The sequence below is a fragment of the Anser anser genome (assembly GCF_964211835.1).
Source record: "Anser anser genome assembly, chromosome: 12".
In the NCBI taxonomy this organism is placed as follows: Eukaryota; Metazoa; Chordata; class Aves; order Anseriformes; family Anatidae; genus Anser; species Anser anser.
In genome coordinates, this window is record NC_139733.1 from 16,350,269 (window position 1) to 16,375,878 (window position 25,610).

General features: G+C 47.7%; 1 protein-coding gene across 13 annotated transcripts in view; it reads right to left on the bottom strand.

Annotated features, from left to right (window-relative positions):
* The window catches only part of CADPS (calcium dependent secretion activator), a 202,774-nt gene that overhangs the window by 100,022 nt on the left and 77,142 nt on the right, over positions 1-25,610 (bottom strand). For all 13 annotated transcript variants that reach the window (XM_083795704.1, XM_083795703.1, XM_083795702.1 and 10 more), the window contains exons 7-9: positions 8,827-8,938; positions 4,216-4,355; positions 1,905-1,971 (exon numbers count right to left, since the gene is read on the bottom strand). In XM_083795704.1, coding sequence (XP_083651830.1) covers positions 1,905-1,971; positions 4,216-4,355; positions 8,827-8,938 — 319 coding nt within the window. The remainder of the gene's footprint in view (positions 1-1,904; positions 1,972-4,215; positions 4,356-8,826; positions 8,939-25,610) is intronic.

The following is a 25,610-nucleotide window of genomic DNA, read 5'->3' on the forward strand; positions in this document are numbered from 1 at the left end:
AATTGTCCTGTCACACACAGGCCCTCTCTGAAGAAGGAAGGGCCCTTGGAGAACCCCTGCTCACAGGGAAAAGGCCCTGAGAGCCTGGTTCAAAGGAGACGAGTTAATCTGCCAGGGACAAGCCATACCAGCTGCTTTACAGGTGATCACACATCGTCACAGCGTTTTTAACTTCAGCACAGACCTTAATAAAGAGAAGCAATCCCTCAGCTCCTGCGCAAGAACAGGGTCATTGTACAAGACTCCCCAAAGGCTTCTCCTAAATTATGGCTTCTGCTGGCTCTTTGGGATCCCCTTCCAGCAGCCTAGCCCTGCAAGATGTTGGGTCCCCCCATAAGGTGCCAAGCACCCACCCAGGACCTAGCTGGTTCCTGCATGGAGACCATTTGCAAACCAGGTGTCGCTGGGAATGGATTACAACAACCCTACACCCATCATTTTTACCTAAATCTAAATACACTTCCTAGGCAGATATAGGCATCTCCTGTGGCTCTCTACACTAACTCCCTCCCTTTTGTGGCCATCTCGACCCCACCTGGAGTACAAAACAAGCGCTTCAACTGTCCCTGCTGATTGAACTTGGTTGTTGGACTAGGTACGCAGCTGGTCGGTCCAAACGGGCTTCTGTTTGCATGGGTCATGCAGTCATAAATCCCTTTTGCCACCCCAGGATGGATTTCCTTATCTGCCACATGGATTAGGGCTATGGAAGCCAGCAGTGATGGAGAAACTGCAGTTGAGTTTCCTACTGAGACAACTGAACTTGGAGTTAAACCTAACTCCAACCAAACTCACCAGTTTGCACCGGGTGATTCGGGACCAGAGAAGTGAGAAGCCAGCTGTGTAACAGGGAAGATGGACTACATGGATTCCTGCCTTTACCCGCACAGGAAAATCAGCACACAAGCACACTTCATCCAAAACGTGGAGCCTGGTGCCTCTGGTTTGCACCTTCCCTGATCTTATGCACAGATCCCATGTTACTCCATCTCAGCATCTCTGTGGTACTTGCACCGCAGGACCCTGCACAAACGTTTTATTTCACGTACTTGGAGACAACGCCCTGGGGAACTCAGAGACGACAGAGGGAAGAGAAGGACCCCAGAGTACCCCCTGTGTGGTTTATCAGGCTGCTGTGAAGACAGAGCCACCCAAACCAGGACCCCACACTTCTGTGATTTATGCAGTGCTTTCAGCTGCCCTTGGGAAGGTGAGGGAAGATTCAACATGCCAAGTACTGACCAGATCCTTTTAGCTTGTATAAGACATCTTCTGCCTGTTTACTTGAAATTATTAACCAGGGTCAAATATACAGGTCTACTGGAACTGGGAGGGAAGAAAGTAAAAATCAAAAAAAAAAACAACCCACACCCAAAATCCCAAAAAACAGCGAAGAGAGAAAAAAGGGAGAAAGACATTGCAAAATGATCAATGACAGCTACAGACAATGAGAGGCATCAATGAATATATGAGTATGAAGACGAGATAATCATCGAGAATGAAATACTGACTTCTGACATAGTCAATGATAAAATTTCTGTAGGCTACAAGGGACTTGAAATTTTACCTGGAGGCTCAAACGAGAGCATTCACACCCAAGTACCTCCAGCCAAGACATAGTTTCCTCCTCATCTCACTAAATTTCTCACTAAAATTGTTTCTCCATTTCACTGAGTGTTGCATTGCATCAAGAAACTCCTAAATAGAGACTGCAACTGGGTTGTCCTTGAGATGTACGTATTTAAAAGAAAAAAGATGTATGAATTAACAAAGAACCTATGCTAAACCACAGTTCTGCATCAGTAATACAGCAGTGAAAATGGTCAGGATAAACAAATAACAAACAAATAAGAATTAACTATTTCTTGTTGTAATTTAAGATCACTTCTAGTTAAATCTGTTACCTGGACCAGGACAAAGAAGCGTTTCTTCCACCTCTTCCAAACGTTTTTACCAATGGCCCATAAATATCTAGGAGAAAAGAATCGGTGAATTCAGTACACAAGTGACAAGATGTTGTTTACGGTATCTTTTCTTTATAGCTCGAAACTGAAGTTAATGCAGAAGCAGGAGTAATTACAAGATTCTCAAGCTTGGCAGCATTACTGAACGTGTTTACTTCTAGCCTGAACAAAAAACCTGTAAAGAGAGAGACATAAAAAACTCCCAGAGTCTTGATGTTACACAGTATTATTTTTCTCTTCTTTTTTGTCTCTTACAGCTTGCTCAGAATTCAGAAGCCCTTTAATGCCAGTGAATAGCCACTATGTGGTCAGATGGGCGCAGAATACATTTTCAATGGAAGAACTGAGTGAAGGAAGCCCAAGTGTTGCTTTAAGCCTTCACAAAACCATTTGGCTGAGGGGAGGTGTCAAACAGAGGGCACCTTACCGCAGCAAAACCAGCGCCAAGGACCCCAGCACACACCAGACTGACTAAAGCAGGTCACTTCGCTGAACAGCTGAAGATGAATTCCTTGAAATCGCTTGGCTACGAGCAAACTGAATAATTTCTAAGGAGGAGTGAATTTACTGTGTTTTACAAAGGAAGAATTAACTTTTAAAATTAATGTCAAAATTAGCATTTAATCGCTGTGATGAAGCAGCTGCTGTGACACTGTAATACAAACACTGGCAAAAACAGCAGCAGCACCAGACTCATAGTAATTACAAAGACGTTGTTCAACACTAATACGTTTTATGTATCATTATAATTACTTTGGTTCTGGCTCAATAAATAGAAAAACAATTCCTTTTTGGTTATGCTAGTGTTTTTTATGCAGGAAGAGATCCAACATATGTACATAGTCTTAGTGAATGTTCAAGCCACAAAACTCCAAGTATTGTGCTGATGTGGGCACTGAGTCCTTGGCTTAGAGTTCAAGAACAGGGAAATAATTGTCTGTCTTACTATTGCCACTAAACCCGGCAGAAAAATAACTTCAGTTACAAAAGCAAGCTAATAGTACAACCCATGTAGCTTTCAGCACCATCTTGTTAATTAAATGTTAGTTGGAAACAGGATGAGAAAAGTCAGGAGTGCTCAGCCCTATTGCTATCAGATATGCTCAAAGAAACAGGTATGATGGGTGAACTGTTCTTTTTTGCTTTTGGTGCCTGTGTTCACGGTGGAAAAATTAAACTGGCCAAATCTGGCTCTTGGCTCTGATCTCATTAGCAGAGAAGACAGGAAGATGAGGAAAAGGAACTAAAAGAAAGATGATTGTTTTAATCCATCTAATAATGGATTGAACCTAACAAAACATTCTGAAAACAAAAATGAAGTAGTTACTTTTATAGCACCAAAAACATACTGGAGAAAGAGTTAATCAAAGCAGTGACTTTCCTAGATAGTTTCTATTTTTTATCACATCCTCAGCTCTGAAGAGTAAACAGAGAAAAGCCTTGCCAATGGCATTAGCTAGATCTTCCCAAGGATGATCTAATTTGTAATTGCATTACCAGTGAAAAGCGTACATCAGCTTTTGCTTCTGGGCACCAGGAAAAGATAGGAATGATTCCCTTTTGGCCAACTCAGGACACGTTAAAGTGCACAGGAATTACATAATCCTGAATTTAAAAATTTCCTTTCTGCTCTACAATGTCACAACCTCTTCTGCCCCTGCGTGGAATGAAGGGGGAGGCCAGGGGAGGCTGTTTGGGATCCCCTGGCCCCAAATCCTCTGATACTGACATATGGAGGGGAGAGGTTTCCCTTTTAACATCCCACTTCATTAGTCCTACTTACACTCTCTTGACCTGCTGCAGGCAACCACTGTTCAGTTGCACTGTGCATCTCTGTATAAATAATGATGATCACTTTGGAGTTTATTTCAAGCGGAAGGTGCACTGATTTTTTAGTTCTGAGAAGTCAATACAGGGAAACACAGAATAACTTAGGAAATTATACCAACCTGTCAATAAGAGAGGCAGGCAGTTTGCTTCTTATTTCCTTACAGGAAGAAAATAAACCAGCAATTTCCTGGGGAATACTGTTTAAAATTTAAATTGTTTGACTGACATGCATTAAAAAGACTAGCTAAGAATATGGAAAATGAATTAAAAATGACTGAACTAATGCAGATTCTATATTTAAATTTCTTTTGACCTCCAGTGATCTTGAGAAAAAAATAGAGTTCCTCTTCCAGAATCTTAAAAAAAGAGAAATTTTCTAATGCACATGCAAAACAAATTGAGTTCAGATCAAGACACTTACCCAGAGTGCTTCATGTTTTGAGGTTTATCCATTCGTACGGCAAGCTTGATCTTCAGATCCTGATCCGGGCAGTTTTTGGAAACTGTCATTTTGTGCCACTCTGATTGCTTTGGGCTGTTGGGAGTAGGGTGGAGAACAACCTGCAAGCGTCAAAATCAACAATGTTAAAAATTGTTCATAAAGCGGGTTTTACTGCGTAACGAAAACACAGGAGATGAGCCACCTTTCTCCTAAAAGTCAGTGTGGAAATGACTACACACATCACTGAGATTAGCTTTTCTTTATTGTTTTAAAGTTCAGCTTATTATTTTGAGATGAGTTCATATATTCTCTGGCTCCTCTATCTGCTGTGCTGTTTTTCATGGGGTTGTGCGGAACAGAACTGCATTATCAGTTCCCATCTTGCAGTCATTTAAGGAAAGAGAGCAATACACAAGCTTGCAGCTGTGCAGGTAAACCAGCTTAGAAGTGATGGTGGACTGATCTGATGAGCAAACCAGCAATAAGTTTTTGCTGAGGTTACCCCCTACAATACTCTGCTTTCAGAGCCATACCGTCAGCCGCTAGGCTTCCTGACATTTCCACGTGAGGTGTGCTGTTTGAAGGCTTCAGAGAGTTTTACCTAAAACGGTTCATCAATTGCTACCACCAGGCTGTGGTAAATATGGTCTGGTTTTTTGCTTATTGGTAAGCCTGTATGCAGTAGGCAGCGCTGCAGATAGGTCAGTTTGTCTGACTGTGCTAAGACAACAGATCAAACGTGCATCACATATCACGACAGCGGTCATTGCAGGACTTTCTGCTTCCATTTCGTGCAGAGAGGAAATGATGGGGCAGTCTCCAGCTGAGGTAAATCAATGCGACAGCAGTGACTTCAGTGGAGCTGTGCAGATGAATACCAATGGAAATGCTTGGCAAATCAAAGAAACTAAAAGGCTCCAAGAGGCAAGTAATCCCTTCCGATCATAGCTGTGCTTTTCCTCTCACTCATTACCCCCCAAAAGCAGGGCATCCCCCCTCAGCCAGCGAGCCACAGAATATTCTTCGAGAACTACACAGCATTCACAGCTTTCTCCTCGTGCTTCCACATGTCCTCTGACGTAGCTTACCCCTGGGACTGTGGGACGTGTGTCCATGTGTGAAGAAAAGCACAGCAGAGCTGTAGCTGTCTTCACACCAGAATGATGCCCTCTCCCTCCTATGCCCATTCCTCTTCCAACACTTTCTCTCTCAGAGGTGACTTTGCCTGGAGCAAATTTATTAGTCTCCACTGTCCTGCAGTGAGATGAATCTCCTTTAAATCCATTAACCTTTACGCAAGCAGGCTCTTTTACAAATGGCAGCATTCATCCTTGTTATTTGCTGTGCTTCCATCACTCCGTGCTCCTGCCAAACGCCAGCCAGACTATAATGTTATATTCCAGATACTCCACTTCACTGCAGAGTCAACAAAGTAGTTTGTTGTTTTTTTCCTGCCACCAAAATATTCTTGACACTATTATCCTCTGACAAAGGATTTTAAAAACTATTTCATTGTCTCCTCCAAAGCCTGAGGTTAACATCAGTAGATTCTGGAGTTTGTCCTTATTCATCAACATTATTTAAAGCATCGTTTATTGGGTTACATTCATGCTTTCTCTGGCAGGAATCTGTTATTAGTTACCTAGATTAACTGAGCAATACTGGTCTCTAACACTTGGAAAAAAATGTATTTAAGCAAAACCTGAAGAAAAGAAACAAGTCCTGCACATGGGGTGTTGTTAGAGAAGTGGATGATGAAGTTGGACGCCCAAGCTCTGTGCATCATACAGGCATCCCCATTGCAAGGCAGGCCGGGCAAGCACACAGACCATGGCCTGACATTAAACCTCATCTCTCTGCGAGGCAGCAGCCACTCAGGGTGTTTGGGATACTTTGTATTTTGATTTCTAACTCTTTTTCATCGAAAGGCGCATAAACTTTGTGCGGTGCTGTTGTAATTCATGGCTCTTCCCCTCCTTGCTCTCAGTGGATGAAGCCTTGGCTTGGCTGAAGTCCACGGGCACTTTGCCACTGGCCTCAATAGGGCCAGGATGGATTCCCATGGCTTCAGCTGCCCATCCAGCAGTTTGGGGCTTGGGAGCGATTTCCAGCTCTCCCTTCGACACAAGTGGTGCAATGAGGAGTGCCGGCCGGCTGCCAGCTCAACACTTGCAATAGAAAGTGAGCATTGTGCGCGCCTGGCAGCGCACAAAGCTGCTTCTCAAAAGGGCGGCTAAGCATGGGTGTTTTTGTGTAGAAATGCTCCTCAGAGACTTACTTCTCTCTCCGCAGACAGGTTTGCACCCATTTGAACAGCTAAATCAGGGGCTTAACGCGCTCCCGATTTCTTTATTTCGTTAAAAAGAAATCCCGATGCGGCCCGATCGGACACGTGTCATCTCGGCCGCTCCAGGCACCCCGAGCGTCCCTTTGAAGTTCGGCCGCCTCAAAGCGCCGGTGGCCGCTGGCCAGAGGAAATTGCCGCCCCGCGCCCGCTGCTGCTGGCCCGCATTCCTGGGATTTCAGGAGCTTACCCTGGGTGATGGCTTCCCGCTGGACCGGGAATTCGAGCCCGTTGGCACGGTCGGATCTTCGGCATCTCAGGGCCAGGGGGGTTGCGTCGGGGCCTGACATCTTTCTCAGAACAAGGCGCGAGGCTAATTGCTTCCCCGGAGCAGCAAAGTCAGCGCTGCTCATGGCTGCCAGTGGGAACAAGGCCTACAAAGCAAGTGGGTCCTCCAGCGAGCGTAACCACTCAGGGGAAAAAGGCCTGAATGGCATTGTGGGCGGCTGGGTGAAAAGCTCCGCTCAGCATGCTGCAGTGGATAAAGGGAGGTACCGGGCCGTTTGAAGAATGTGGGTTTGAAAATAATCCTGAAAATATTATGATGCTGTGCGGCAAAGCAAATGGAGGCCTTCGGCTGGAGTGCTGCAGCCTGGTGGGGTCACCCTCCTTTTGAAAAAGAAACGGGACAGGGAGAAAGGCAGGATCGTGTTGTGGATGAGAGAAGTCTGGAGGGGCTGTGATTCTCTTTGAAGAGAAAACTGAGATGAGGAAAGGAGGGGTAACTCTGCTTTTCTTTCTCTCAAGTGCAAGAACAAAGCATGTTATGTGAATGTGAAAAGACAAACAGTCAAAATGAACGCAAATTATATGAGACAAAAACACCTGTGGTAATCTCCACCATAAAGATATAAATTAGATCAACAACTCAGTAGGACCTAAAAGAATGTTTGGCGTTTGCATGAACAACATGAGTTAAAAAATCACGTTAATTAGGACAAACTTTGTTTTACAGAGGCAAACTCTTCTGTGTCAAGGCCCAAAAAGCCGTGGACTGCAGGGGTCAGCAAAAAACATCCCAACAAGAGGTTAGTCCGTAACTGGAAATGTCACACTTGCACTTCTTGGGGTCTTCACCATGCAGTTCAGAACAGATCTGCTATCTACTCCCTTGCTGAATAAACATCATTTGCTCTTCATTTTACTGGTTCCCGGTCTTTTTAATAATGTTATGAAGCCGCAATGTGGCTGTGGAGCATCCCTCATGGCACCAGCCCTGGGAAACCCAAATCAGGCTCGGTGTGGTTTCTGTCAGCCACAGGTTCCTTCACAGCTTTGCATACCCAGTTTGTGGGATGTCTCTGGACTTGGGCTTTTCTCCCTAGGTAGGATTAAAAGGCTGCACTCTGCATGTGTTGTACAGGCCCCTCGATGCTGCCGGGGACACCAGCCCAGGCCACTGAGGCCTCCCTTGCTGAGAGAGCTGAGGAAGGCCTGGCAGAGAGCTTCCTGCTGCTTAGGCCTGGGGCTAAGACAAACTTACAGCTGCACAATGCAAATGTCCACAGAGATGAGCTGACGTGTCCTAACATCCCAGGAAAGCTGTTGTCCACAGATGTTATTGAGCTGTGGGTTGCAGTCCTGGAGGGCCACCAGCTCCAGGGCCTGGGACTGCAGGCAAGGAGCAGGAACAGGGCAGGAAGGTTGGCTCTGATGCTCTGTGGCCAGTCCCAGGGCAATCTGAGCTTTTTGCTATTAACACCACTTCTGGGGGCAGTGGAGCCCCCCATTTCACTCCTTAGCCCAGCCCCACTGAAGCCACGGCTCAGCCACAGTTCCTGGGGGAGCCAGGATTTCAAGCCTTTTGCCATGAGAACTGCTGTCAGCGCTTTCAAATGCTCAAGCCGTGCACTGGCTGTTCAGCAGATATGAGAGCAGCTTAACACACTCCTGCCAAACTTAAATCCTCTCTTTTTGCTTCAGCATAATCCCCTTTTCTGCCTCAGGAATGTCCATTTCCGTAAGCAACTTCTAAAGCTTTCCGGACTGCCAATATCACACACAAGATCCTCTGCCTTTGCTCAGTGCAGGCACAGCCAGCTGAAATGCTGCCATTAAAAACTAACAACAAAGACAGCATGCGAGGTGCATTACTTTCCAGCAGTGGAGAGCTTGCTTTCTTTCCCTCCTGAAGCTTGGCAAAAAAGCAGAGCATGTTGTGCTCCAAAGATATTTCCGTACAGGAGAGATATCTCTAGAAAAGCAGGGCCAGAAGGAAAAAATTACTGAACTCAAAATCTCCTTACCCTCCCAAGCTCTTTGTCCTCCAGCGCCAGCACGCCCGTGCTCTCCGTGAACAGCTTCACCTTCACTGCAGGAAGCGCATGTGTTGTCGTGAAGTCTCCTTGGGTGCCCCAGCTGCAAAAACAGAGACACGCTCAGCTCCAGCAGCAGCCCAGCAGTGCTACTGCTTGGGTGAGCAATGGTTAACAGAAAATGTCGTGCCTGGCACAGGCTGAAGTGGCTGGGCTGAGTGACAAGGGCATTAATTATCTTCTTAGGGAAATGCAGGACAGATGTTTGGAAAAACCATGATGTCTCTTTGGGGAGAAAAGAGGATATTTGGGAGCAGCATGAAACCAAATTTAAGGGAACTTATTTAGAAGGAAAGAACAATACATCTCCGGCAGTGACAGCCTGTGTAGTTACAACAGAATCTGAGGATCGAGAACACCTGCACCTGGGACATCTGTCATCGCTCGTGCCTCTGCTTTTCTCCTGGCTAGTTAACCTCTCCGTTCCAGGTTTATAGTGAGGTTTGCTTTCTCTAAAGAAACCCCACATTTAACCTGAGTCCTCTTCTGAGTCTCAACCCGGTCCTCCAGCCCAGGTTGAGGTTCAAGCCATGATGTCTGCAGTAAGCCTAGTTGGGTGGGCCTGCAGAGCAGGACACCAGCTCCTTGGGGATGGGATGGCAGCGGCCATGAAATGTCCACCTCTCCAGCCCCGCAATGAACAGGAACTGCCATCTACTATTTGTACACCATGAGTCATCTCCCTGGCTGGTACTGTGCCTTGGAAAGCAGTGCTATGGAAGCTGAATGAACCACATGGTAAGGCAAACTAGAGCAACCTATGACCCGTTCCTGAAAAGTCTGGTACACTTCAGGCTATTTGCCTCAAGCTACAGTACTGCAGGAAGATGTTAGCAGCCAGCAGTTCCTTGGGGAGTACAACCCCATGAGCTCCAGTGAGGCTGCAGGCACAGGGTCCAACCCGCAGCCTGCTGACATGGACGGCCGAATTTGCCATTTCGAGCCTTATACGGGGAGCCCCCCTGCAGCTGACCTTCCTCAAATCCTCAGCAAAGAAACCTGCACACGCTGTGGGACTGAGGGGTCACTTGTGCTGGGCACACGGAGGGTGCTGGAGGTGCCCTGCACGGAGCGGTGCCGCCGGAGCCACAGCCCTGCACCTCACGGTGCCGCTGCGCTGGGCAAGCGGGAGAGCGGCCGGGGCCCTCCGTGCCGACCCGTAAGCACAGCGTGTGGCAGGGAAAGGTCGCCCCTTTCCGCCCTGCCCGGATTAGCAGCTTTCCTGCTATAATTTCTAAACGGATCCCTCTAGTTCACTTACTCCCTTTCTTCAGCTAATCAGCGGTGACAACCTGCCGGTCTCTAGGGAGCCTTGCCAGACTGTGGACCCACTGCTAATCCTTCTCGCAACTTCTGGGGTTTGCATGTGCCCAGCACTCCCCCAGACCTGCAGAACACGAACAGTGAGTGAACTTCAGAGGCCTCATCCCCTCCTCTCACGAAGCAATATATTAATTTAGTCTCGGGTTGCTTCTATTCGTTACCACCCCCAGTTCTGCTCTATTTCAGTTACAAGAGGACTTTTCTTTTAAAGGTACCCAGAACAGTCAGCTTTGATTTAGAAAGATCATAGGCAAAGGAAATCTATGAAACGCCAAGTCTCTTCAACAACCTAAAGGCCACAGCTTTTCAAATAGGCTCACTAGTGGTACCACTCACACCAACAAGTCAAATTATTCACCTGTGCTAAGGTTTTTGAGATACAGGAAAACTCCCCTCTGGCAAACAAGAACAGACTGAAGAGGGTCATGGAAAAAAAATTAAGTGGAACTTGAACTAATGCCTATTTGCAAGCTTTAGACAAGTTTGAAAGGAGTGGAGAAAAGAAAAAAAAATACTTTCTACACTAAGAGGTAAAATAACACAGTGCTTTTATGTTTGAAAGTTTGCAGTCATGTTTCAAGATTTGTTTCTACTTCTTAGAGAGTTAGAAACTTATTAAAATAAAGTGAGACACAAACTTCCAGACAAAGCTGAGCAAAGCACTCCTAAAATGGCACTTGCTCTCGTTAGCAGGCAGCAGCTCAGCTGTAGATGAAGGGCATACGGAGGGCTGAGGAAGAAGGCACTGCTGCAAGGAGGACACTGCTGAACATCTGACCATGCAGAAGCCTGTTGTGAAGCTAGTAGATAAGATCTGCTTGGTTTTGTTGTTGTTGTTGTTTGTTTTGTTTTTAATTCATTGTCAACTAGATTTCCATGTTGTTTCCAGAGATCCTGAATATTCATCACACTTCAAAGCTCATGCAAAGCGTACAAGCAAGCTTGAAGGATCATCACAGAGAAGGTGCTTTCTACAAACTAAAAGAAACAAACAGCATGCCACGAGCAACACATCAGGGTGACACGACAGAATACACAATGCAACCTAAAATACTGCAAGTCAGATGAGAGGTTATGCCATATCTCACTAACCACTTGTACTCCTCCTCGCTGTGTAAATGACTTTCTCTTTCACACTGACCTCAAACTAGATCCTCTGCTGAGGAAGGGCAGTACCCTTGAAGTGACTGGGAAAGGCTCAGACTATGCGTGTCCAGAACATGCATGTTCTTCAAACATAAATACCAAAGAGCAGGTTTTATGTTTGGAAACGTATTGGGAAAAATACTTTACCGCTTTTATGCATGAGGAGTATGGTTTATGCTTTGCTCTCTGAGCAAATCTAGTCCAACTGAGCTTAGCAGATGAGCACGTTCAGCACGGAGCTGATTAACTGGGTTTCTTCATCAGTTTTGCTCCGATACCCTCTCTTCCCGTGTCCCTATTCCACGTTTCATCTTTTATGATGATGCATCCAACTGCCACCAGCGCAGGGAGCAGAGGTTTGGCATGAATTACCTACAGCCCTGCAGTTCAGTCAGATGCCCCAACGTTACATCTTTTTAGTGTCTGATCCCTCAGCTTCCTAATAAATGTTTTAAACATAAGAACCAAGAAAAAGCCTTATTTTCTAATTACTGATTCAGGTCACAGATTATGTTTTCTCTCCTAAAAAAACCTGCATTGTCACCAGCAGGGAAAATTAGAAAGATAATCTTGCTTTGGATAAGAGGAGAAAGTAAGAAAATATCGAACCTTACGCTGTGTATTTTGACAGCATCTGCTTTATAGAACTCATATCTCTGTTTACTATTAAAAAGCTCTTATTTGCTGAAGCATTCCCAGACCATATGTTATCAACAAATGTTACTAACCAAATACAAACAGTAATTTTCATTAGGTTTCCTTCATGAGAACAACATTAGCCACAAAGGGAATAAATGTTTCAAATGACAGTAAACATACATAGCAAACCCTTGACAACACCGTGGTGCTTGCTTATTTATCCCCCCAAAAGCCACGAAAAGATCCATGCCAACGAGCAGAGACCCTCCGAAGTTGGGTTTTGTGCAGGTTGGAGCCTGCGGTGATGTCATTAGTTGCCATAGAGATGCTCAGCATAAGGCCATAATTCATGGCACTGAAACATCATTTGTATTCAATCTAAGTAGGCAGTTTATCTGTGCCGCGTATTAAATTATCGGTCATAAAATTAGCTCTGGACAGTAGTCAGGTATTCGGATCTTTTGAGGGAATAGCAATGTAGCGGTTTCATTTCCGCGTTTAATAATTAAGCACATTATCACTGCAGGAGTTGATTTGTTGGGAAAGTGCCCTGGGATCCACTCTGGGCAAATCCTCTCATGAACTACCCACACCGTCTTGTCCCCATGCCACACAGCCCATGCGTACACTTCAAAGCAATAATTCACCTGCAAACCAGGAGAAATAATATCATTATAGCCAAAAGGATACATATATATGTTTGTACCCATATGCACACATACACACACACCACAGACAAGAAGTATTACAAGCAGAAAATCCTCACAGCACTTTCTCAGTTAGGACCATATTCATTATCCGAATCCCACCTGAATCCCTCAGCCCAGCATTTCTTACTGCCTAATGCATCCCAAAGCCTGAAGCTAGCCAGGAAATCATGCCATGCCTCAGGACTCTGCTAGAATTACAGCCCGATTTATGCCATCTCTGCTGCTCCGGTAATATAATTTGGATCTACTTGTGTCTCCAGGGTTTCTCGTTAGGCATCAAACTCGGGATCAAACTCTTCTGGCTGCAAAGACCCAGAGGATGACGCATGCCCCAGGTGCTAACCTGAGAACTTGTTTTACCTTCTATGAGCTTAACTTAACTTGTTTTACTTTTTACAAGCAAAATAAGTAGATCAGCACTGTTGGCTGTGTGCAAGCTTTAGGAACAGAAATTTATTGAAAGGTACCATTGCGACAGTTAACCAAACAGCCTAGAGCACTGAGAGTTACTTTTGTGAACCAAACACAAGATGACACATACCCAGAAGTGACCAGACTACAAGGGAGGGAGGTGTTCCCTGGTCCCCCAGCCTCTGTGGGCTCATGTAATATGGAGCACTTGCAGGACAGGCTTACCTCTCTCATTTCAAGGAGCAGCCAGAAGCTCTCACGGGTGCTGTCCTGCCTGGCACCCGAAGGGAAAGCATTGCCATTGCTGATGCAGACGCCAAGCTGCTCAGACCAAGCTGCTGGGAGGTGTTTCAAGCTACACACTGGCAATCATCTGGCAAACCCTCGGTGTGATGTTACCCAGCCCTTCCCAACTTACAGACGGAACAAGATCACTTGGTCTCCTCACCTGGCCCTGCACCATGCTCTTACCCATTCCTGCCATAAACTCTCTGCAAAAACACCTCTCCCCAACAAACCACTTACGTGGCCTAATCTAGAAATTTCTCAGCTGTTTTTGAGAGACATTGACTTCGTCATTGTACCAATGACCTTACAAGCACTGAAGATACATACAAATACCCAGGGGCATTCAATTCTTCAGCTGAGAAATTTCTAGATTAGGCTGTGTAAGTGGTTTGTTGGGGAGAGTTGTTTCCCATTCAATTCTTTCATTCATGTCCTGTTGTCTCCAGCAAGCCCACTTAGCCCTTGGCTAATTTAAAACAGAGAGCCTTCCTCCATCCTCGGCCTTGTAACTAGATCTAGCAGAACATCGATGCCTGTGATTTCTCTAAACAATGAACAAGTGCAACTGAATTATATCGCCGGGCCATGAATCAGCCCTGCTAAGCAGCTCAGCCTGTCCGTAGGCTAACATGGGAGCAGCTGGAGAGTGATGTGCTTTAGACAGAGCTGACATTTAAATATGATCTACGACCAGTTTTCATGGGCTTCAGAACTGCCAGAGGACACCTTTTCTCTCTCTCCAGATATATTCGCTGAAAGAAGTTTGCCTGGCAGCTTGCATGGAGCAAACATGAAACATATAAAAGTAAAAATGTGTCTGAGAGGAGAGCTACATTCAGTGTGTTCGCTCCAGAGGTGCGTTATGCTCAACACACACAGCAGCAGCCTGGGGCACGGCCCCTTGCTGGGGTAGATGCCACCCTTCTGCCTCCTTCCCGTAAGTTTACAGCTTCAGTAATGTCTTGCCGAATGAGCAGCCCTGCATCTTGGCCAGATTTGCATTAGTTCATTGAACCACCTGCCCGGCATCATTTTTTAAATGTAACTAGAACAGCACCGAACTGTGCTGGGATGCGCAATGCCGCATGCAGCTGCCTCCTGCTGCATGCTGCCACTGCCACCAAATGCCACCAAATGCCACCCGCCTGTGTACAGAGGCTAGGCAGTCCCTCTGAAAGGCCTACAACAGATGTGGTCATGTCTGGGACAGAATTTGGAAGGCCAGCTGTGTGGTGCGGTGTTTTTAAGTGGTTTCTCTGCTTACCGCTGTGCCTGGCTGGGGCACTTGCTGGAGCCCATCTCACTCTGAGGATGGAGAGGTCCGATTGTGCATCACTGAAATGCTACAGGCAGTCTTGATTTACTTCTTCCAAAAATCCTGCCTAACAAACGGTTTTCCTTCTTCAGCCCGTTCCCCACCTCCCAGCGGAGACCTTTCTGGGCAGCAGCCTTAACTCTGGGGCCATAAATCATGTGCGTCCACAGCTCCAGCACTGGGAAGGCAGCACTAGACAAGAGGCCCACCAGGCAAAGCTAACCTGCTTTCATGCCGCTGATGAAACAGGCAACACCCGCTTCCCCACCTGTGATACTAAGGCTTGTTTTTACATATTTCTTGAGATAGCAGCACGAAATAAAATGAACAGTTCTTAGAAGTTTTTAACAGTGTTTAACTGTTACCTGTATGCGAAGAAGCCTGCAGTAAAGCTTTTTGTTACTTTCTCTAACGCATTACATATACCGGTTATTTGAAACCAGTAAGTAGAGGCCAGTGACCAAGGTTATGGCTGTTGGTGATCTCCCTGGGCTCCCCTCCCACATCTCTCCGAAGCAGCAGCTCATTATAGCACAGATTTACTCAGCTCAGCAGGAAAACCTGGCGCAGGGACGGCATTAATTCCACCAGGCTGAAAATGCTAATTTCATTTTCAGAAACGAGTCTCTGTGAATTTCTAGGAAAGACGGAGATCAGCCAGCAGTGCCCAGCAATGCCGGGGGAGCAGAGAGCTCGCTCCTCTTCGGGAGAGGTGTCAGCGGGGCAGGGCAGGGGACGTGGCACCATGGACACATCTGCAACACCTGGCAGAGGCTGGCGCCCACACCTTCAGCAGCTGGCTCACAAAGAAGTGATAAAAAGAAGTCAGGCATTCTGACAGAGAAGCCTTCCAGCCCCCTTGCCATGGGATAAGCTACAAACTCCTAGGTTTTCCTGATGAGCCGAAACCTTCTGCCTCTGTAAACGACAAAGTGAACACCCCGGTACGCCCAGAGGCTGGGGCCGTGCCTGCCCTGAGCTCTGCTGTGTCAGGCCAAGCAGGGCCAATTCTCTGCCTGGAGCACTGAGACCTGCTCTGCCCGACAACTCAATGGCTCAATGAGGGAATCCACGGTTTCCTGGGACATCCTAATCCCAGCACTTCAGGGACTGCCCAGTTTTTGTTCCCACAGCTCTGAGACACGGTTAAAGCGTCATGCACACAAACAGCATCCTGCAGAACATCCCGCAGCCAGCAGCGCCGGGCAGCCGATAAAAGGCACCATCTCTCCCTCCGGGAGCTGCGGCTCCCACCACTGGCTACCGCAACGCTGCTGCCAGCTGAGAAATGCATCTGTGAGAGCACCACGTCTGCGTCTCAGTGTGCAAGGTGCAGAAGGGACAGGATAAAGCTGGCGGAGACTGCAGCAAGGCAGAGCCTGGGAAGGTCTGCTCTGCTCTCAGCCTCCTGGGGGCTCCTGAGCAGGTCCCACAGACCACGCTCCTGTGCCAGCACCGCATCAGACGGCTGCTGGGGCACAGCAGCCAAGAGGAGCTGACGAGGCTGATGGCACGACTTCAGCAGCCCAGGAAAGGATGGTCTTCATTATACAGAAAATAAAGTGCTTGGTTTCAGCACAAAGTGCTTCCTGAGCGCAGCTGATAGGCACAGTTACGGGGAAGCTGTAAGAAGGGATGGGAGATGGATTTAATCACATAATAGCTATTTACGGCCACGAGATGGCATTCCTGCCCCAGCGATGTCCCTCTGACATGCCTATGCACGGCACAGCATCACCCGGCGTGCCCAGGACCTCGCCGTCCTGCAGCCGGCTTCACCCCAGGCTCCGCTTGACTGCAGGAACGCTGCGGCTGGTTTGGAGGAGGATTTACGGCAAGGCTATTCACCACGATCTTCGGGGTATTTACAGGAAAAATAAGCAGCACGATTACTTAGCGTGATTTAAATGATGACTGCTTTTAAAATGCCCTGCACTTTCGCTTAATACTATGATTTTACAATTAGAGGCAAACTGCTCAGCAGGAGGACATGGAAATGTAAGCCCAGCAACCTTTCACTGGGAAGTCTGAACTGAAAGAGTAATTGCTCTTACAAGGGCTGCCTAGCATATGTACTTTACAATACTTCATCAGTGTGTCAGCTACGGATACAGCAGGAATGAAAGTTTCATTCATGAAATCAGCCTGCGTGCATTTGCTGCCTGCGGTTATTAGCCCTGCCTGTGGAAGTCCATTGCAGCGCCACTCATGGTCTGGCCGCAGCGCCACACACCTGCTAACCAAAGATTCCTTGTGCCAAACCAGAGCAAAGATGCCCCACCAAATCAGCCACAAAACCACCCTTCTCACACACCAACTATTTAATTGAGATGTGGTTAATCGCTTCTATCAAATCTTACCACCCCAAAAGAAAACCAAAGTGCAGAGGGGAGCCCTGCAGTTAGCTCAGGCCTGGTGAGGATTTACACTGCCAGCTCTGCAGAAACTCAAGTGTCTCACAAGCACAGACGAGGTACCCTTCCAAAATCAGCTACAAAATGGAACAAGAGGTGTGATGCTGTCCCTTGTTTCTGTGCCACCACTCACATTTTTGCTCTCCTGTGTTGCCCCAAGCCAGGCTCCAGGACAAGAAGCCCAGACCCAGGCACCCTGGCACCTCCAGGCTCAGTGGGGAGGAGGTGATGCCCACCTGGCCATCTCGGTCATCCCCCTGTGATGGGATGAGCTGCCTTGAAGGTGAGCCCTTTCTCTACATTGATTGTTGAGGAACCTTCCTGAGCAACCGGCTTGTCCTTAAGCAGCTCCTTTCTAAGGGATGCTGCTGGAGGTGTCTCATTAAGCAGCTGTTAGGTGAGCATTTTCTCTGCTGTGAAACACAAGTGTTTGACCCAGTTTTATGGAGAGCAAACCCGAGGTGAGGATACACAGCCACTGGGAATAGCTAGAGGAAACATGCTAACACCGCATCCTTCATTTCCCTCTGAGATCTGTCCCAAGACAGGCATTTTGCTTGTCTGGTCAGACAGAGAGGAGGGCTCAGCAACCCCTGGCTGCAGGAGTTTGTCCTTCTGCACCCACCACAAGGGGCTGTTGAGCTCTCTTCTCACCTCTGGAGGGGTCCCACAGCTGCTGGAATCCTCTTCTCTAAGCCAGGGAGACAAAGTTGCTCCAGATGTTCTCAGCTGTGTTCGTCTACAAGATCTTTTGGGAAAGGTGAGAAATACCAGCGAGCCAGGCAAGATGCTCCTGTGTGCTGCATCCCGCCCTTCATGGACTTCTTCGATCTGAAACACCTTGGAGTTGCTGTGGAAAGGGTTCAAGAAAATGCTGCTGCATCCTTCTGGCCTCCTTTGCAAGCTCCTCTTTCCATGAGCATGCCTTGCAGTCTTTGCCCATGTAGCAACAATAGCGCACAGCTCCCTTTGAGTGCTTGCTGTTCATTGGGAAACCCCAGCATGTTCATAAAAAGAATGGGACCCTACCTTCATTTCACAGAAAAGACAACTAGAATGTTGAGAAATGATAGCCAAGGTTAGCCGGCCCATGAAACCATTCCCTCCTCTGGAGCTCTGTCCAGGCAAGAGCGGGCACAGCAGCAAAATTGCTCTGTATCTCCCTACAGTGCTCTGCAACAGCAGTAGCAGTCCCCCTCGTTAAATGATAATGTGCTCTACTTGTACACTGCACTTAATAAATAAACCAACAGCTGGGCACTGCCACATGTCTGCTCCCCGCCTTTCGCCTGGCGGGTGACGTGCAGAACTTGGGCGAAGGCATGGCTTGAGTTTTTGCTTTTTTTGTAGAACGCCAACCACGGATATTAAATAAGAAGACTGCATGTACTCCAGGGCTTTTGTTATGCAGCCCTCTTCTTAATTTAGCAATTATTTCACCTCACTGGATCGCAGTCTCATTCAAATGTCCTTTTGGTCTTTGCTGGCCCATCTTAAGGTTGGTTGCACACATGGGAGTGATGCAGCAGACGGGTGTAGATGAAAATTGCCTTGGGCATCATCACACCTTCTGGACTACTTAAATTTGAATGTATGTGCTATCACAGGAATACGTAATTCCCAAATACATAGGAACATTTGAGAATTCAGACAGTTGGCTAGAAAAGGGAGACTTCTTCTGTGAAAGAAAAGGTGCAGGAGCTCAACCCTTCGTAGACACCTGAGCATCCATGTGAAATCAATGCTACGTACATCCCAAAGGTCAGGGAAAACAGCCAGAGCTCGCGCTGACTTGCTACCACAGGTAAGCGTATAAAAATAACTACAAGAGGTACGTCTATAGGAACAAGACTTCATTATCCTTCAACACAGATTCTAGTGTAACAGCTACTGATAGCACACAGGTGGGACCACGAGTTCACTTTGCAGGAAACACCCATGGAAGAGAGACGGATGTCTTGTAGGTGGTGCCTGGTGTGGGTATGACTTCCCCTTGTTGCCCCAGAATGAACAAAAAAATAACCAAACCCAAACTGAAACCAGGACTAAATTATGGAGGCCACCTGCACGTCTGCCACACAGCCAGCTGGTGCTGGGAGGGAGGACAGAGACACGGGCAGGACTAAGCCTTTGAGCTTCCCACGTGGCAAACACCCCCATGCTCCTCTCAAAAACCCTGCGCAGAGGGAGGAGGCACACGAGAAGGAGCAGTGGTTAACAACGCGGGGGCACCAGAAGGGAAAAAAGAGGGAAGGAAAGCTGCCTGGGGCTTACACCACGCCACTGTGTCCATCTGAGTGATGCTCAGTGTCAGGGAATTGCAGTGAAGCCTCGTATTTATTCTGGGAAGAAACTAAAGTGCTTAAACTAAACCAGTTTCTTCCATACTCCCGTGAGCCATAGAAATACCACTGGCTCCTCAAATGCTGCAAACATAGGAGAGAAAAGGAATTTCCCCATCCAGAGCTTGTGGGAAGAGGCAGCGCTTCCTGTAGGAGACTCGGGCAGATGGAAACAATTCCCCAAAATGACGGCTTGGTAAATTTACCTGGCTAATAACCTCTTAGTGCATTTTTCTGCTGTGTTTAATGACTTGTCCACAGCCTCCATTTTCAAAACTGGGAACGTCATAACAAACCTCGGGAGCATTATGGAAATGCGATCACGCACCCGGGTGTTTGAAAAGCAGCTGATACAGAACTAACAGCAGGATCCTACAGGAGCAAAGCCACGCACGGTCTCATTGGAAAACAAAAAAAAAATGGGCTCCTAGGCATGCCAAATAATTGTATATGAAGAAACCATGTGCAGGGACTTGGATGCTACTTTATACACTTCAGTCCTAGAAGAAGGTGGCTTAAAAACAAACCACCTGATGGCGTTTGTGTCCCTGCCACTGTCACCTCTTAGCCCAGCAGCAGCAGCACGGGCTCAGAGCACCTGCACCGAGCAAAGCTGAAGATGTCTCCTGGAAGACATTTCCCCCTGGGGCAGCCTGACTCTGCTCAGCGCCTCACCCACGGGGCCAGGTGTGTGGCTCAGCAGTGGTGTCTGACGTTAGCGGTACCCAGGGCTCCATCACCTACTTTTACACATTCGTAAGGCTCCTGGAGGTTTCCTGAGGGAAAAAGAGCTGTAAACATCTGCACAGCTATGAAACAAAACCATGCAAGTGGAAAGGGAAGCCAATCAGTCTGGGTAATTACGGCAGCTTATATTTAACGCTGAAGCAAACTCAAAGAGGGAGGGGAGAAGAAAAATAGCAACGCAGCCTCCTTCTAAATTTTCCTATTGCTTTTTTTTTTTTTTTTTTTTTACCCAGCATCATGAATTTTGCTTACACAGGGCTTAGCTAGGGATGAAAACCTAAATGTGGATGACTGCTTAAACCCACGTAACCACACAGGTCCTCCTGAGCGTTGGCAATACCTCTGCAACACCGCGATAGATGTGGATGTAGCATGGGCTGGGAGCACACGGGTTATGCAGGTGAGCATTCAGCAGCTGATCCTCCTGCCTGGCCGTGCCATCCCAGCAGCGAGGCAGCAAAGCCACGAGCTCCACAACCCCGGGGCTGCAGGACTGCACCCGTCTGAGAGCCACCCACTGCATGGGGGATACACAACGGGAATTAGGGGCTCCGCTCTGCTCCTGCCCACGTTGGTATAAACCCCTTTAGTTTAGCAGAGTTAAATTTGTTCTACAGCGCACAGAATGCTTATTTGTCATTTATACATGAGAGCTCATCTCAAAAGGACCGTTCTGATTTCACCACGGGGAAGTGCTCACGGCATCTCCCAGCTAGCTGTGGCGACAAAACACCGACTGCAGCACAATGCTCTTATCACGCTCCTACTCCACGCAAAGCCACTGAGCCTCCCTTCAAACGGCAGGGCCTGAGGCAGGGGATTCCTGCAACAAAAGCCCCAGTTTTCCCCCACTGCAGAGAGAGAGGGCATCCCTGCTCTGCAGCCTCCCTTCCCGCAGGACTTCTCACTTGGCTGCCCAGCGCCCATCTCCCAGAAGGGGACCGGCACCAAATGGCACCGCGGGAGATGCGCTGTGGTCCTGCCCCTGTTCGCCATCAGACAGCGAACTGTGCTGGATGCTGCACACCGAGCTGAGGCTAAGACATTGATCAAGTGATCAGCTTGGCGTAGGGACCCAAAGCAGGGCAGCTTGCTGCAGCAGAGATAAGCAGCCAAACCATCAGGGCACCCTGAAAGAAAATCGGGGAGCAGCATCGGGAGCAAGGACAAAGGTAAAGCAGGGCTCCTGTCTCCTGACAAAATAGCCAAGGGAAGGGAAGGGGAAAGAGATTGAGAGGTTTAAAAAATTACCAAAGACATTACTTTATCAAGAGTAAATTTCCGAAGAGGGAATGAGGCCCAAGCCTTGGCTGTGATGAACAAATATAAGAGCAGACATGGAGTCAGCTGAGAGCTGTGTCCTCTCTCCAGCACTGCCCCACAGCTCATGCATAAGAAAAATGCATGAAATAAACACGAGGAAATGAAGAGGGGCCTTTTTTCCTTCCAAAACAGAATCACAGAATCATCTAGGTTGGAAGAGGCCTCCAAGATCACCGAGTCCAACCTCTTTACTAAGCTCCACACAAAATAATCAGCTTCTCATGCTCTGAGCACAGCTCTTGCACTAGTCCTGAAGAGGCCACTCAGCAAGGAGGAAGATTTAAGCTCAAAATGAGACCAGTCCCAGAGCCAGGGGAGCACCCACCTCAGCCCCTTCCTGGGCACGCAACAGGCACAGACAGGTCAGCCACATTTCCCCCAACCACTTTGTTTTTAACCCAAACAGTTCAGATGAGCTCCAAGCAGGTGCACCTGAGTTTCACCACTGTAAACATGGGGAGAACGAGACTCATCTCTGTGCTGAAGTATGCCCAGGTGACCACGCAGCCTTTATTTACAAGGCACGTAGGACCTTGTTGTTGTGTTCTCTGTTTTCTTTTGTTCTGCTCACGTCAGAGAATTGCGGTACCGTAAGAAGATGAATCACTGGTCCAGCCTGTGAGCACTGCTAAGGGCACAGGTCAGTGTTTAAATATATCCAGCAGCCTTGCTGGGACCGCAGGACAGGGGTGCAGTCACTGGACCTCGTGTGCAGTTCCCAGCCCCTCGGCCACCTCGCTCTCTGGCCGCAGAAACAGCAGCATTAAAATCGCTGCTGGAGACGTGCAGGAGCCACTTCACCCTCTGGGCTTTGCAGAGGGCAGCCATCAAGATAACGGGCAGGGAAGTAAAACCCTCCAATATCTGCAAGAATAAAGATCCAGCACAAAAAGCAATAAAATCCTGCTTGGCCTGGGATTTCGGATATTATGTAGAGGCTTTTGTGGGTTAGGGCATAATACAAAGGCTTTTTCTTACACAACTTATTAAAAGCACTACTAATAATACACTGCAAGCCTGATCTGAAATAACCCTTGCTATTTCAGGTCTGGCTCTCTCTAGAACTGTGCCATCCTCAGTACCCGTGCTGAGGCAGATAATCCTTACATGAAGGGATTGTGCTTAAAATGTCAGGAATCCAATGTGGAGTCTAAGAAGGAAAAAAGGACAAGCAGTTAATGCCAGCCCGAGAGCCAAACCCCTCGCACACGGCCGATCTGACTGCTTGGTACACTTCACTGCCCACTCCGCCTCTTTCAAGATCTACAAACACCATTCGAGCTCCAAAGGCACTACGATGCTTTTGAACATCTTATTCTCAAAAACTGCTGGTTTTGCAGCAGCAAAGGCAAATCTCTCACAGAACTGGATGGCAGACGAGCTGGACTGGTGCTGTTGGAAATCCTTCCCTGGTTGGAAGATTGTCTTTCTCCCCGAGGCGTGCGGGTGCCAGCCCGAGGCATGGAGCCCAGCAGCGAGGTGGAGAGCAGCCCCTGCCACCAGCGTCTGCAGCCCGGGCGTCTTAGCTGAGGGCTGGCACTTCAAGCACACAGGGGAATACAGGGAACAACTCCAGGAGTCACTCTTAAGCAAAAAGATGTCTGACATGGTTCCCCGGCCCTGCGATGCTCTCCTTTCCAGCTCCCCAGGACATAGGGTTGTCACAAAGAATGGAAGTTTTCCAGTGAATCTTGCTATTCAAATGTAATATGTTTTTTTTTTTCCTTTTTTTTCCCTTGAGAGTAAGTATGAGAAATTTAGTCTTCCGTACCTCAGACAGCCTCCAGAATGATGGCAAACCAGAATTTGGAGCAGTTTGAAGAGCTACAATTTAACCTAAGACAACACTGCCTGTTTTCAGAACTGCATTCAGCTTTTTCACTGACCGCAGACACTTAGAGCTGCAATTCTATTTTTAGAGCCTCTGAGATACAGAAGTGTCAGGATACACAGGGGTAAACCTCCCTGCTACAACACTCACACTTTGGTAGCACTGAGGCTCAACGTACCCCAGGGTTGCTCGGCAGCACCCAGTGCAAAAGCACCCAAAAACTTCAGGTCTGGGGGACACTTTGGGGAGCAGCCTTAGCATGCTTTGGCTGACCCAGTTCCTTTACCAATGGGTGTTTTTCTCACAACAAAACGTACCCGAGCAGATGTGCTGTGAATGACCTCAGTGAGAGTGACGCTGGCATCTGAGAGACACTTCTCAAGCCTGCAACACAGCGCAGCTCCAAAATGCACCAAGGACTTTTCTGAGCTGCTTCTATCACTGCCTCATCACCGCAATACCTGAGGGCCTACAAGTCACGTATTAAGCAACACGACAAACACGTCACATCTCGTTCGTTCTCTCTTCTTGTCAGAAGAGGAGAAGGTGAGTGCAGTAAATTGCTTTCACAAGGCCTTGGTGCTCCCCGTCTGGGCTGTTGTGTCTGGCAGAGGAAGCAAGGTGATCAACGTGCTTCTGATGCAGACAAGAAAAAAGTCAAGGTTTTCTGTGATGGTCTCTGGTTTCTGTGGAAGGTTTTTTCCAGAATTTTTGGCTTGGGTGGCCTTTAATTTTGGAACTAAAACGTCCCAGAACCTTCAAGGAATGGAACCGTCAAGCTCTTTCGAGGATTTTTCTTATATATTGGCCCAAGTGTGGGGCAACCTAGAAGACTTCAGACCTAACTCGCACCTCTGTGGGAAGCCAGCGCAGAGAGGATGAGTGTGATGCACTTACGTAACTTGTACCACGCCGTAGCATGTTGGCTGCATGTTCCTCAGGGCTGATGGCTTTCTGCCCAGACACTGTACATTTCATTATGATAAAAAGAGCCATTCAATTAAAGAGCTCACTCCTGCGTCCCTTATTTTCCAAACAACACTTGTATACACAGATCTATCACTTACAGCAAGAAGGCTTGAGTAAGTAAGGACAGATCCTTTGAGCAAAAGTAGAATGAGCAGACCAGGCTAAACAAGTGCACGTAACCCAGCAGAAGTACACTACTCAATATGGGTAACAGTAATTTCCCCTAAATAGAGCCCAACTTTCCCTACTGAAGCAATAAAAATACCTAAAATAGTGACAACTGCAGGTTCTTATGGAAATTTTCTTCCATGTACAGCTCTCCTACTTCCTTCTCCGAGGCAGATTTTAGAGCATTTTGAAAAGTAAGGCAGGCTGCAGCACTCCCCCTGATTGGGAATATTGTTTTTAAATTGCTTACAGCAGATTCCTATTCTGCCGGTGCAGTGCAGGGTGCAAGGCATCAGCATTTTCTGTGCCTCCGCGGGAGGACAGCAGCTGATGGAAGACGTTAGCTGACACCTCCTTGAGAGCACTGGTCTCGAGCCATTCGCATGCAGCGCTCGTGCACTTGCACATGATGCAACTGTGCAGGTTCAGCCGGTTCTCAGCTTCCCTCCCACAAGCTTGGGAAGCTCCTGGGGAAACGCCACTTGGGGGCTTGTCCCTCAAAGGAGATGGGACATGGGACCAGAGAGGGAACATCCCAACAGCAGCCCCGCTGCACCACTCGGCATCTCTGGAAGAGGCTTTATGTCACCCCAGGAGTTACACGCTGTGAGGATGTGCACTGAGAATTTCATTAGGGTGTGAAATCTTTGCAGTGAACTAGAGGAAAATGGTCTCACATCCATGCGAAGAGTGCTGCAAGTCACTAATCTACCAAACCAGAAAGGAAATAAGCCGTTCATGATCTTCTCTTTCCAAACTAACAAAGATTAATGACCACTAGCAGTCTAATGCAACAACTGGAGAAGACAGGAAAAGCAAAGTGTGGGGCTGCAGCAGGGCATTTGGGGTCCAGGTCAAAGAGGACAGAACAACACTCTACCCTTGAACTGAACCCAGGCAACGTGGCCTCAGATAAAGCTTTGACCAAGCAACTTGGAGCCTTCCCCTCCTCTTCTGTCCCACCTCTGGCTGGGGCTACCAGAGCACGTCTCCGCCAGCCGTTCCCCTTCCTTGTAGGACTGCTAAAACCCTGCCAGGGAGGAGGAGATTATGTACCCACACCTGACGGCACCAGTTCAGATGGACACT